This window comes from Protopterus annectens, chromosome 16.part0, assembly GCF_019279795.1.
Source record: "Protopterus annectens isolate FY-2018-M chromosome 16.part0, PAN1.0, whole genome shotgun sequence".
Classification (NCBI taxonomy): Eukaryota; Metazoa; Chordata; order Ceratodontiformes; family Protopteridae; genus Protopterus; species Protopterus annectens.
This window is the reverse complement of record NC_056750.1, coordinates 431789231-431802692: the sequence shown is the minus strand read 5'-3', so window position 1 is coordinate 431802692 and position 13462 is coordinate 431789231. Positions and strand designations below refer to the sequence as shown.

General features: G+C 37.7%; 1 protein-coding gene across 1 annotated transcript in view; it reads right to left on the bottom strand.

The window, feature by feature from the left end:
• NEK6 (NIMA related kinase 6) overlaps positions 1-13462 on the bottom strand; it is a 3457780-nt gene that overhangs the window by 2777449 nt on the left and 666869 nt on the right. The window contains exon 2 of the mRNA XM_044058651.1: positions 2452-2541. Within this exon, the coding sequence (XP_043914586.1) occupies positions 2452-2527 (76 nt within the window). The 5' untranslated portion in view covers positions 2528-2541. The remainder of the gene's footprint in view (positions 1-2451; positions 2542-13462) is intronic.

Below are 13462 nucleotides of genomic sequence, written 5' to 3'. Positions count from 1 at the left end.
GCTCAAAAGAGCTCATTGTTATCTTAAAACTCAATTCACTTCATTAGTTACAGCAAATAACACCTCACATATGACCTCTGACAAAAAATGGCCTTCATTTTTTTTAAAAGCTGCTTATTCATATGCTTGACCTTTACAGTTTCATCATTTCAGCCAAAGCATATCCCCTGTTTTTGTTCTGCAATGGAAATATGCCAACACAACAGCAGCATATAAAGGTAACTTTGTTACAGATGTGAACATTTATCAGTTCATCTGCACCACCCAACTTTTCTAAAATAAAAGTTCTGCATACAACAAAAACAAACTTAGAAAGCTACATAAAGATGTTTCTTATGGTCATTCATCACTACGGGGTACCAAAGTCACAGCGCTATTGCAGACTTCTTCAAGAATACAGGTCTCAGTATTAACAGTGCTTTTTCCTCGGAGAGGATTTACTTTGATTTCACTAAGGTACTTGCTTATTATATTTTCCTGATGGAGTAAACAGATTAAATAGTAAGAAAAGTAAAAATACTTTTGTTGGATATCCACTCAAGAACTGCCATCTCAGCAGGACTTGTAAAGTAAAGGTGAAAGGACATACATTTTCTAGCACTTCTTAAATAAAAAGTGCTTCCCAGGAAAAAATTTCATGCCACCCTCCATTAAACTAAACCAAATCCCCATTATGCATTTATGCAGATTACTGAAATTCATTGTGCCATGAAATCTAATAACTTCCACTAAGGTCATGGTACTTTTAATGCAGCATTAAATGTGCTTTTGCATTACACCACCTGACCTCAGCTAGAAAATGGCCAAGGAAGGAAACAGGGCTAGATGGGAAAGAAGAAGATAGCCTAGAGTGTAACTTATTTTTTTCATGCAAGGAAGGATGGGGCGGATAAGCAGAAACATTGATATATCTTGAAAGGTGAGTATACACATTCTACATACCTGTAATACACACTCACTGGTGCATTAGGATGGGGCCATTAGTGGGAACAAATATGTTCCACCACATTGCCACCCTGAGTGTGCTTGAAAGAATTAGAATGAAACTGTAAACTGCAGCACGAATGACAGCTCATCTGTTGGGAATTCTTTTTTTTTTTTCCGGACAGTACCTAGATGACACCCAGAGGACTTGGCGGTCAGCATTGCTCTGCTCTGGAGGAGTTACCCAGGGGTTACCTGACAGAAAACAAGAAAACTGGAGCTCCAGTGAAGTTACTTCAGACAAAGCTTTTGTGCAGAGTAAAGGGTGACACCTTCCTTTTGGCAGTTCACAGTTCCAGGATAACTTACAAAACATGTAGCTCAAGTACTTCTCATAAAGTAATGATTGTTTCTGCAGTTATGAATATTATCAATATTTGCAGATTAACCCTAATCTCCCAGAAATCAGCCTCAGCAACAGGAAGCAAATCTTTCTACACAGAAAGGACAGTCACTGTCTACAATAGGCTGTTACATTAAAAGGTAAAGAATAGTGTTTTTTTTACTAAGCTTGATGAAGTTGCAGTTACATGACAGACCAGTTAAGTGAAAGTTTGGAAGAAATAACTCAAAACCGAAAGCCCAGGTGAAGTGGATGTGGGAGGACAAGCCCTACCCTAACCCACCCCACCCCACACACAAACCTTGCATCTGTCTATAAGGCAAAGTCCTTAACCATTATGCGAAATCCACTCCCTAAATGAATATTTTGGAAGTACAATGTATTCCACAAAGGAAAAGAACAGCCATAACTCAGCTGGCTGTGTTATGGCTGTTCTGCTTTGTGGCTGAGTTTGTTTTTTGAGTTATTTTCATCTGTTTTTTATACAATGTATTCCACCATCTTAATTCAGTTGACAGGTAAGTACTAGGCTAGCTGCCCTTGTGGGCCATTTTAAGCCTAACCAATTTCCCTTTCCAAGATGATAATCAAACCCTGTACCTTGCGTCTCTGAGGAAAACTCCTTAACCATTATGGCAACCCACATAATCCATTCATCAGGTTAGGTTAACAAGCTTGCTTAACCAGCCCAAGATGTACCTGTGATTAATTTAAGCAAATAACTAACTTCAAGCAGGTAATATCAGCATCAACTAGTTAAGTCATGCATGGACTGAATTTTATCAGAGAAGTCACGTGTAGAGTATGTCAGCAGATCACTTTATATTGATCAGTTATGACCTAGAAAGAAGCAATGACTGACCATCACAGAACAATTCAAGTATTATGTATGACCAATCAGCTTCAATGTTACTCATCATGACATTTAGTATATTCACTGCAGTGAGGAAAACGAGTTTACAAAGAAAATCTTAAAGCATTTCACAGACCCCAATAATGCCATACTGTGATCAAAACTTTGCAACTACAGCAAAATAGTCAGCAAACTCACAGTGTTTGGTATTTACTCATCATAGTACACTACTCATCTCTTGTATTCGATTATATAAAAACAAAAATCTTACCAGCAAACTGTGTCTCTGCAGATGAAACTCCTGTCAGCTGTGCCCGAACACTTGGGTATGCTCTCTCCATATCCATGTCGAAAACAGGATCTAAAGTCAATAACAGGTAATCATTACCAACTACAGTCTGATACACTTATGGCAGGTAGTAAAATTTCACTTCCACTAAAGTAATATTAGCTACATAAGAACAATGAAATAAAAATGCATTGGAAGAAAAAACAGAAAGCCATCTAATCTGTTCCAATATTTAGAAAGACATCTTCAAACTCCTCAGCCTTTCATCTGCTAACTTTTCTATACATTTAACTCCTGCAGCTGACTTCTCCAAACCTTTTCTATAGTTTTATTAAGGAATCTATTTGTACCAGGTTTGTTTCTTTCAGAAAGACAGAAATTTCTAATTTCTCCACATTAACACAGTTAATGGTAATATATAAAAATGCATACATAAAGCTTTCTATAATGATATCCACTACCCCTCAACCCTGAGATGCCTACACACTTCACATTAACAATATTCCCAACCATCCCACTCCAGTGCTTTGTGACTAATGATTGTTCTCTAGACTCTTAACTCTGTGTTAACATATTAGGACATTAACTACCATTTCCATGAAGCAATTACTTTTTAAGCCTTCTCATCTTTCGTATCTCACCTGTATTTCCCCTATACTCTAATCTTCCCTTGTGAATGATCAACAGATGATAACTCAAAATCTGACTGCTAGATCATAGACGACAGAAAACTAAATTCACCAACAGATCTGCATAGTATCATACATCTGAAATAAGCAATTATGCAATGGGACAAGCCTCCCTCTCCATTGTGGAAGACAGACTCCCACACCACAACACCTCCTACCTCCAAACCACTATATATTACTTCCAAGATTAACAGCAATGGAAACAGGAGAAACTCTCCAATATAATGTACAGTGGTCTGGCACAAAGAGCAATCCCGCACTGCCTGCGATTCAAAATTGTGATCTGCGTCAATTTGACTAACTGCATTCCGGCACTTAGAACCCAATCAGCTACCTGCCTTTTAAATATAAAGAAGTCAAATTTTAAACATTAAAAAGTTACAGCCAGTAAGAAAGCTAACCTCACTTTGGTAACATCTTTACAGTCCTCTGATATGTAGCTTAGCAATCAATTAGATGAAAGATTGCCCCTTATGTTAAACAAACCTACCCTTTAGTTGATCATTAATCATTATGTAAATATAAAAAAGATCCCCTAGTTCTGTATAATCATTGTTGTTGTTTTATGTACAAGGCATATTAGCCTTCTGATGGCAACCTTTACTCTTACCAATTTCATCAGTACAGAGTTATGCCTAGAATGGCACAGTTAATTTTCTTCATTGTAAATAATTCTACATTTGACTTGCAATGCATGTTGCTTTTAATTCTTTATTACCCAAATGTTTGAAAATTCATTTTATAAATAAAATACTTGCTTACATAGTAGCACACTACTTATTTTAAATGTGATGTCACACTCTTCAAGAAATCTCAACAACACTGTCAAGAATTCATTACTCTAGAGATATAGAAGGTGCAGTTATATACTCCGTTTCATACTGCGGTGGTGGTGCTGCGGTAGCATTGTCGCCTCACAGTAAGATGTTGTCCTGTTCGATTCTCAGCTAGAGCGTCTTCTGTGTGGAAACATGCGTGAATGGGCGTACCTTCGTTGAAGGTTGTGCGTCAGGGCCGGCAACTCAGCACGTAAAAACCTACTGCCAATCATTAGTGGACCGGAGTTCCGCTGTGGTGACCCCTAACCGGGAAAAGCCGAAAGACACAACAAGTTATATACTCCATTTGTTGCACTGGTATGAATGATTTAATTGCACATAAGTTGCAAAATTATTGTGCCTAAAGAAAATTATTAACTTTATAGCACACCTGAACATTTCCTAAACAATTTAAGTGTGGGGTGCTGCTGATTAACTTACATATAAATTAAATGATGCAAAGGTATCATTGCATGTGTTTCTCTAACTCTGTTTTTAATAGGTTTACTTTTATAGTTTGTATAGTTTTTATTTATTATTTTTAATTACAGAACTAGGTTGTACACTTTAGAATTAAACTGGGGAAACAAATTTTCTTTATTGAGTTTTTATTGATTATGGAGTCATTAAATAACTATGCACTGGAAGATCTTTTATAGAACATACATTTTTAAGTCACCGAAAAGATTTTAAAGTATTTTAATAGTCAGAAATCTGACAAAATACAGCAACATTTAACTATGGAAACTTTAACAAAATAAATAGCATAGCACAAACTAAACTAACAGAAATTATACATAGGAAGGCATTAAAAACTCTAAGGCATTTAGAAGAAGCATGGAGGATTTATTAAATATCAGAAATTGAAACAGAGGACAAAAGATTGGTTCAGATAAAATCACTTTAGCTAACAATACTAGGAGACTTTCTCCCTCTCCGATACCCTTCCTGTGGGAGAAATAAAATATCAGAGAAAGACAGAGTGACAGAGTCTCCTAGATCTGTTAGCTAAAGTGATTTTATCTGGACTAATCATTAGTATTCTGTTTCTTGTTAATCCTGTCATCCTCTGGGTCACAGGTAAGATACCACACTTGACTTGAGCCTTTCGGATTACCTCTGTTAACTATCAGAAAAAGGAGATCACTTAGTCAGACCGGCAAGTTAACTGTATGAGATAAGGAAACATCAATGGATGGAATAGTAGCTAGTGATATGGACTCAACTGTAACAAAAGTGAATTCTCCGATGAATAAAGAATAGCATAAACTGTTACAAAAAAGGAAGAATGCAAGAAAGGAAATATGTTATCAAAATTAGCATCTAAGAATGACGAGTGAATTTCATGACTAGTAATCTTTTACCAACTCCCACATGAGCCTTAGTACAGTCTCTTTGTTGTTATGAAAATTGCTCAATGGTTCAGAACAGAAAAAGGAAAATGATACAAAAAATAAAATAAAAATGCAGAAAGATGTTTAATACATGGACTGAGAGACATCGATAAGCAACTCGTAACCCATTAGAAGAAAATTTTCATTTTCAGTCTCACAGCAAGCAAATGATCAGCATCATGGTATAATCTGAATAAACTGGATAAGGGCAGCCTTGCTAAGAAAAACTCAAGAGGTAAATTAAAGAAGAAAGCTATGTTACATAACTCAGACAGTGAAAGGAATTGCTTAAAAATTGGTGCATTCAGTAGGTTACACTGGTAGACTTAAAACTATAGGAGGGACCAAATATTCCTTGTGGAACAGAAAGTTAGCAAGAACTTTAAACAAAAAAATGGAAAATGACTTATAAAGTGCACAAAAGAAACCCTACTAGTACATACAAAAAGCTTTTAAATATAGTTACTTGAAAACTCACAGACACTGACAATAGTGTTGCAGCTACATTTACATAATGATTAAAGGGTAAAGAACAAAAGATTGTTAAGATAGGGTACAGCATCAACATGGGAAAAAGATAACATCTGGAGCACCTTGGGGATATATACTTGGACCCATTTTACTTCACTTTTTTTTTTTTTTTTTTTTAAATATAGATTTCCTGAGAACATCTGAATTATGATTAATGAAATATGCAGATAACAGCAAAACAGGAGCATAGCAGAAAATACTGAAGACCTTGTGAAACTAAATAATTCCTTAAACTAATCTTACCATACAGACTTACTGAAATACTCCACTTATTGCATCTACTCTTACTCAGAAAGGGAAATATGTTCCACAGCCTACATAATCCCATACAAAAAAAACTATTATATACACTTACAACTATCATACTCCTGCAACTCTCAGTCCTAATCACTTAACACTCTCTACTCCAAAACAACATCTCCTCCCCGTGGCAAAAAGCAACTACTGGCCATCATACTGTACCTCCAAACATACACATAGCTCCACGCCTCTTCAAACCCTCCCAGACTGACTATTACCTACATAAAATACTGTCACTTAAATGCAAAACCCTGACCTCTCAAACACTGTATGGTAATCAATAGGTTTAACAAACTCTACCTACATATAATAAATAAACTAACATGTAGTGGTGACATACACCCTAACCCTGGTCCCATCACTACCTACATATAATAAATAAACTAACATGCAGTGGTGACATATACCCTAACCCTGGTCCCACCACTCTGCCCAGCCCAGACCATGATCAACTTACTCCTATCATCCACAGGCACAAGGCCTCTCTCCTCTTTCTTAACCATAACGTATGAAGCGTCTTAAATAAGGTTCATGAGCTGCATGCCCTATTAGCTCTATATAAACTTGAAATTGTATTACTGATGGACACCAGGCTAAAACCAGAAATTAACAACAATGAAATAACAGCACCAGGTTGTAACATCATAAGCAAAGATAGAATAGGCAAAAGAGGTGGGAGTGCAGCACTACTATTCCAAAACCATCTCGTCTTAGAACAACCTGTTGCTAATATACCAGACATAGACAATGCAGAAGTCATCCTTACAAGGCTAAAACTGAACCCCAAGAAACACATAAATATTACAGGCTGCTACTGTCCACCAGGCGCTAACATCTCCAGTATGGAAACCCTACTAGAATGGATCTCAAACTCCCTTCTTCAAGAAATTATTTTGTTAAATGACTTTAATATAGACTGGCACAACTGCTCTGGCAACAATCCATCCACCCACATTAACCTCCATGGGTTTACCCAGCTTATCACATCCCCTACTAGAACTGATAAAACCTCAAAATGTCAGTCCATTCTGGACTGGATTCTTATATCTAAACCCTCATTTGAATCTCAAGCAGGCTGTCTGCCCAACAGCCTTGGCGACCATCAACCTACCTTCCTTCTTAGGAGTAGAACTCACCAAATTAACCAGACAACCTTTAGAGTAGTCAGAAACAAAAAGGACATCAAGCCAGAGGACTTTATAAATGCCATAAAATGTTGCAATTTAAAACCACTAACACAACTATCACTAGATGAGGCAGTCCACTAATTTAACTCATTTTTCCTACAAATATTAAACCATCAGGCACCCACCAGAACAATTAGAATAAAAACAAAGTATGCCCCCTGGCTAACTAAGGTAACTAAATCCATTCTGAAAGACAGGGACAAAGCATGGATACAGTTTCATAAAAAAGAACCCAATCAACAAAATAAATTGGTCAGAACTCAGTAATAAAGCCAAAAAGCTCATTAAACTAGACAAAATCAACTATGACCAAAACCTCCAGGAAAAATATATTCACAACCCTCAAAAATTCTGGGCCACTATAAACTCTATACTTCAACCAGGCAAATACAGCACCCCAACACCTGCAACAGTAAACAATCATGATAATATCCCCATTCAGTTCAATAAATATTTCACTGAAACAGTTAAGGCCCTAGTAGACTCCCAGTGTAACAGTAGCTGTCCTGCTCTACTAACCCCACAAAATTGCACAAACACACAGGATAATACATCCCACTTTACCTTGCACCCAGTGTCAATCAAATCAATTTTAAAACTCCTCCACAAACGTAAACCTACCACCATGGCCGCAGATAATTTACCAGCAGAATTCTTACAGCTAGTTGCAGAGGCTATATCCTATCCTGTTGCTATTCTAATTAAAAGATCAATATCAGAGTGCAAATTATTTACTATATGGAAGATCTCCCACATAATACCACTACACAAGGGTGGCAACACGTTAGAACTCAATAACTACCGACCAACTGCTATTCCATCACCCCTATCAAAAATACTAGAAAGAGTTGTTCACACTCAACTAATGGACTATCTTTTAAAAAACAATCTGCTATCTAAATGTCAGCATGGCTTTAGACCCTTCCACTGCACCACCACCACAGCTCTAATGTCCTTTTTCAACACAGCCACCACAGAAACAAGGGACAACTAGTTTCTGCCATTGTTTTAGATCTGTCCAAAGCTTTCGATATGGTCAACCATAATAGACTCCTTAATACACTATCCTGCCTAAACATCACCAGCCCTCTATCTCATGGTTTAAAATCTACCTATCAGAAAGCCAACAAGTAGTAAAATGGCAGAACCAACTATCCCCTCTCCTACCAGTATCCTTAGGAGGCCCTCACGGCTTCATACTGGGCCCACTACTCTTCTCTCTATTTACCAACCAGCTCTCATTCTCCAAACCCAATGCCTCAGTAATACAATATGCTAACGACACCACCTTCATATGTTCAGTCCACACACTAGCAGACCTTCACTCCCTAACCCTAAACTGCTTCTCATTAGCTGAGACCTGGTTCACTAACGCTCAGCTTATCCTAAATCCAAATAAAACAAAACTTCTTCTTTTCAGTCTCTGTAGATCCCCTCCCCATGTAACAACTTTACCATCATGTCCAATAACAAAACCATTATCACCTCTACCTCCCACACCAAACTGTTAGGTGTAGAAATAGATAACAACCTAAAATTCGACATTCATATAACCCAAACTACCAAGAAGGTTCAAAAAAACTTGGTCTTCTATACTGGAACAAGCAATTTCTCACTAAACACATCAAAACCACTACAGCAAGGACACACCTGTTGTCTACGCATCCCCAATTCTAACCAACCTCCATAAAGCTGACCTACATAAATTAGAATCTTGTTACAACAAGATTGCTAGATTTGCTACCAAGACCCCATGTAGGACCCATCACTGTGTAGCTCTCAAACAACTAAACTGGATTGAGCTACTTCAGCTAGTGAAAGTCAATCGTCATTAGCACACAAACTATATTACTACCCAGCTAAAACTCCAGCAATCCAAAACCTAATTATCCCTTATTCTACAACAAGAACCTTAAGATCTAGCACCCAAAACTGCCTAGATGTCATCAAACATAATAATGATGCTGGGAAATCTCTCTTCGGTTATTCTACTCCTAAAGCTTGGAATACCCTACCTAGCCACTTGACTTCCATTAGCTCCACCTCACAATTTAAAAAGCTTCTCAAACCACACTGTAGGAATACCTGGTTATGTTCCTGTGACTCCCCAGGATAAACACTTACTCTACAGCCTATTCTCCATCTTAACCAATATGCCCTACAAAACCCTTCTCTATCCAAAAGAACTAACCCATCAGATTTCCTGCTTAAACCCACAGATTAGGATTTTATTGTATTTTTCCCTTGTTTCAATCCAGAAATCTCATTTTTCATTTTGCCCTCTAAACACTGGGTTTCACTGACTAACTTCAGCATTCCACACCAGCTCAACAAGTATTATGTATCACAGCTATACTACTGTATTGAGACTCACAAAATGGGTAAAACTCTTAATCTGTTAATATTGAGGCTAATACAAGAATGTAACTGCTATCAATCGTCTGTGATTTCTACAGTAGTATCATCAACACTGTTGTAGGAAATGTACATTACTTTTACTATGCAATCTTTCCCAATAAACAAATGTAAAATACAATAAATTAATTAATAAAATAAAGAGCATTACAAAATGTGCAGCTGATATTAAACTAGGATTTAATGGCTTAAAGAGCAAAGTAATGTGACATGGAAAATTGAACAGTATCAGAATTATTTAATAACTGACAACTCGAAATTGCCTTAGCAGTTGAGGAAATACATTTGTGTAAGAAATTATAACAGCAGATGTTCAAATATAACTCTGTTGCAGTAATGCTAACTGATAGGACATATCCTGTCAAGGATATCGTATGTCCAGCCAGTCTACCACAGCTTAGGAGCAACTTTCTTTCACACTATACATCCAACCTTAAACTTATGCATGATACTATGTGCTTGCGTGTAAAGGCTGTATGGACATGAAAGTCCTCAGAGCTTTCTTGCCCCACGTAAAGACTCTAGCTTATACTCTAAGAAGGCAGACTCAGAAAAGAGGAGAAAGGCAAAATAGAAAGGGGAAATAGAAAAAGGAATCCCACCTTAACCTAGGATAAAGAAGGAAGAAGAGGGATGGTAGGAGGGTGGCATATACAGGAAGAGTACTCTATTTGAATATCTACCATTACGGTTAAGTTCTTTCACAACTGTACTATTGTTCATCATTAAATCACTGTTGCAGTAATGCTAACTGAAGGGATGATTCCTAGACTTTTTAGGCAGATTGGTGGAGGTTTGGAAGACAGAAATGGAGTCCAGTAACCCCCTGAAGGATGATTCTGGCAAAACCTGTTAATGGATCGGCAGCTACTGTGTAATATATCATTAATATGTGAATAGAAGGTCATCTGGTGGAAAGAGTAATAGAAAGAAATTGCAAGGGAAATTAATGTACACGTGGTCTTTTTAGAGACTGGAAGACCCTGTTTTTTTTCTTCAAAGGAAGTAAACAAACTGTTTAGGCTTTTAATGCTTTTAGTCTTAAGAGGCGGCCACGGTGGTGCAGCGGTTAGCGTTGTCACCTCACAGTAAGCAGTTCTTTGGTTCGATTCTCGGCTGGGGGTGCCTTCTGTGCGGAGTCTGCATGTCCTCCCTGTGGTCGCGTGGGTTTCCTCCGGGTGCTCCGGTTTCCTCCCACATCCCAAAGACATGCAGTAGGTGGATTGAACACTCTCAATTGGCCTTAGGTGTGAGTGTGTGCGTGTGTGTGCCTTCTGTGGAAGGTTGGGCGCCGGGCTGGCAACTCAACACCATAAAACTCCACTGCCAATCATGAGCGGAGAGATGATCAGCTGTGGTGACCCCTAACTGGGAAAAGCCGAAAGAAGAAGAAGAAGTCTTATCCAAGTAAAATCATAGCTGTTTGTGCACATCCAATAAAGGAAGTATTCTCTTCCCTTTATTTTGGGGATTGGAAAAAATGCAGGGAGGTTGAGAGACTGATTCAAAGGAAGTTTAGTTATCACTTTAGGCATAAAAGAAGAAGTCTTCTGCTTTGGCACCACATAGAAAATCTCTTCCATTTAGAAATACAAGATTTTCTTGCTGCAGGTTTTCTAGCTTCCTTTATTAAATATAGCACATCCTCAGAATAAATCATAAATAAATAACATTAAGAATTTACCTTATATGCCTTCTGTCAGGTACAACACTTCAGGATGTGCAAACAGAAATTTTATTCTTACAGTGCTGGGAGCCAATCTTCATAGCAGTTGTTAAATCAGTCTCTCTGAAGAGAGACAAACTATATCTTTTATACATTTTCTTATCAAAACTGGTCATGCAATTTTATTACATTTCAATTACTCTAATAGAAAACTTTACAAATGTCCTCATCACTTGTGATTTTCGCCTCGGACTTCACATGAACGCCTTTCTACACATGAGCCACCTGCTTCCAAGGGGTCTTATTTCTGACCTTGGATGTTTCAAACCTTCCCTAGCAACCACGCACTCCTAGCCTGGAGGAGTCAGGCTAACAAATTATTTTGTAGTAACTAACATGCCTCGACTTCATGCAACATGTACTTTTTCCTTATTACATATTAAAAGAATGCAGTTAGGACACAGTAATAACTTTAGCTTATGAAGCTGCATTTTTCCCAGACCTGCATACAAATTATATTTGCTTTTTAACAATCATATTACAGCATCATTAATGAACTAAAATTAATAAACATTTTATAGGTTCATAGGTTCGTACTAGGCTAACTGCCCTTGTGAGCGATAAACTGATCTTGTCCCATAACAGGTGTTTGAAAGAAATTTGACGCCTAACATCCAGATAGCAAAGGTTCAGTGTTTTTGGATTTGGATGAATTAGGAAGCCAACCTGTTATGTGAGCAAGTCTATCCTGTGGGGTAACATGTGGTGGTAACTGTCCTTAGCTAGATGGAAAAGATGAAAGAACCAATGCTGTCTTGCCCAAAAGGGGTTCGTTAAAAGCATTTTCAGATTGTACTTCAAAATCTTCAGAAGAACCTTTGAGACGAGAAGAAAGGAATGGAAAGCTTGTAGGAATTTAACTTTCCATGGAAAAGAGAAAGCATCCATTTTCCTGGCTTCCTTACAAGGAGCTCTGGAACAAAGCAGACTGAGCTGGCTGTTCAGAATAAAGGTAAAGGGGCATCCATCTGGAGGTTACCTCACTGATAGGTAATTTACAGAGAGACCACTTTGTTCAATATCCACTCATGCAGGTCTGCCTTGGATTTGCTCAGGTAGTCTGCCATTGAATTCAGTTCTGAAGGAATGTACACTACTTGGAAGAAAATAATGTGATAAACAGCAAGGCCTCAATCACTACCCTCAATCACTACCAACCTGCACAGGCGATAGAACTTTGTTCCCCCCCGTTTGTTGATGTATCACATAATAGTTGCACTGTTTGTTATTATCTGAAGTGTCCCTGGAGTACAAAGGCAATTAAGAGTCATGAGACCAAAGTTCAAGACTTTCATTTCTTTGATAATTTATATGCTATTTCATGTCCTTTTTGGACGAAACTCCCTGCACGTTGAAAACTTCTAAACAAGCACTTTCTTCCAAGACAAGTCTGAGATCGAATAAGAAAGGAGACTCCTGGAGGGACATTTATTTGGTTGATCTGCCAAATGATTTTTATGTTCACAAACAGAAAAAGAGGAATTGGAAAGGAAAAGGAATGACAGTACTGTACTTAAACTTATTTCAAATACCACCGGATTTTCCTCATATGGAGTCTTGCATAGGGAATTATTTGGATCGTGGATGCCATTTACCCTCCAGTTCTCAGAATCAAAGTTTCAGAGGTAATGGATAGGTCTGTCAGGGACAGAAAGTAGTTGGTCAAGAACTTATTTCCAGAGAAAGAAAAACCATCAAGGCCAATGTATCGAGAAAACAAACCAGGAACACTAGACGCTGAGAGGAATGTAGACTGACTTTGTGGAAATTCAGACTGAACCTTCAGTTGTGAAAACGATTTATATTGAACTGTAAATCTTGAAGAATCTTCTGAAGTGAAGTGGCCTGAATAAGGAAATCATCCAAATGAGGATAGCTAAAATAACTTAGAGTCTACAGTGTGCTGTAACAAGGTGTAGACACACCATGAACA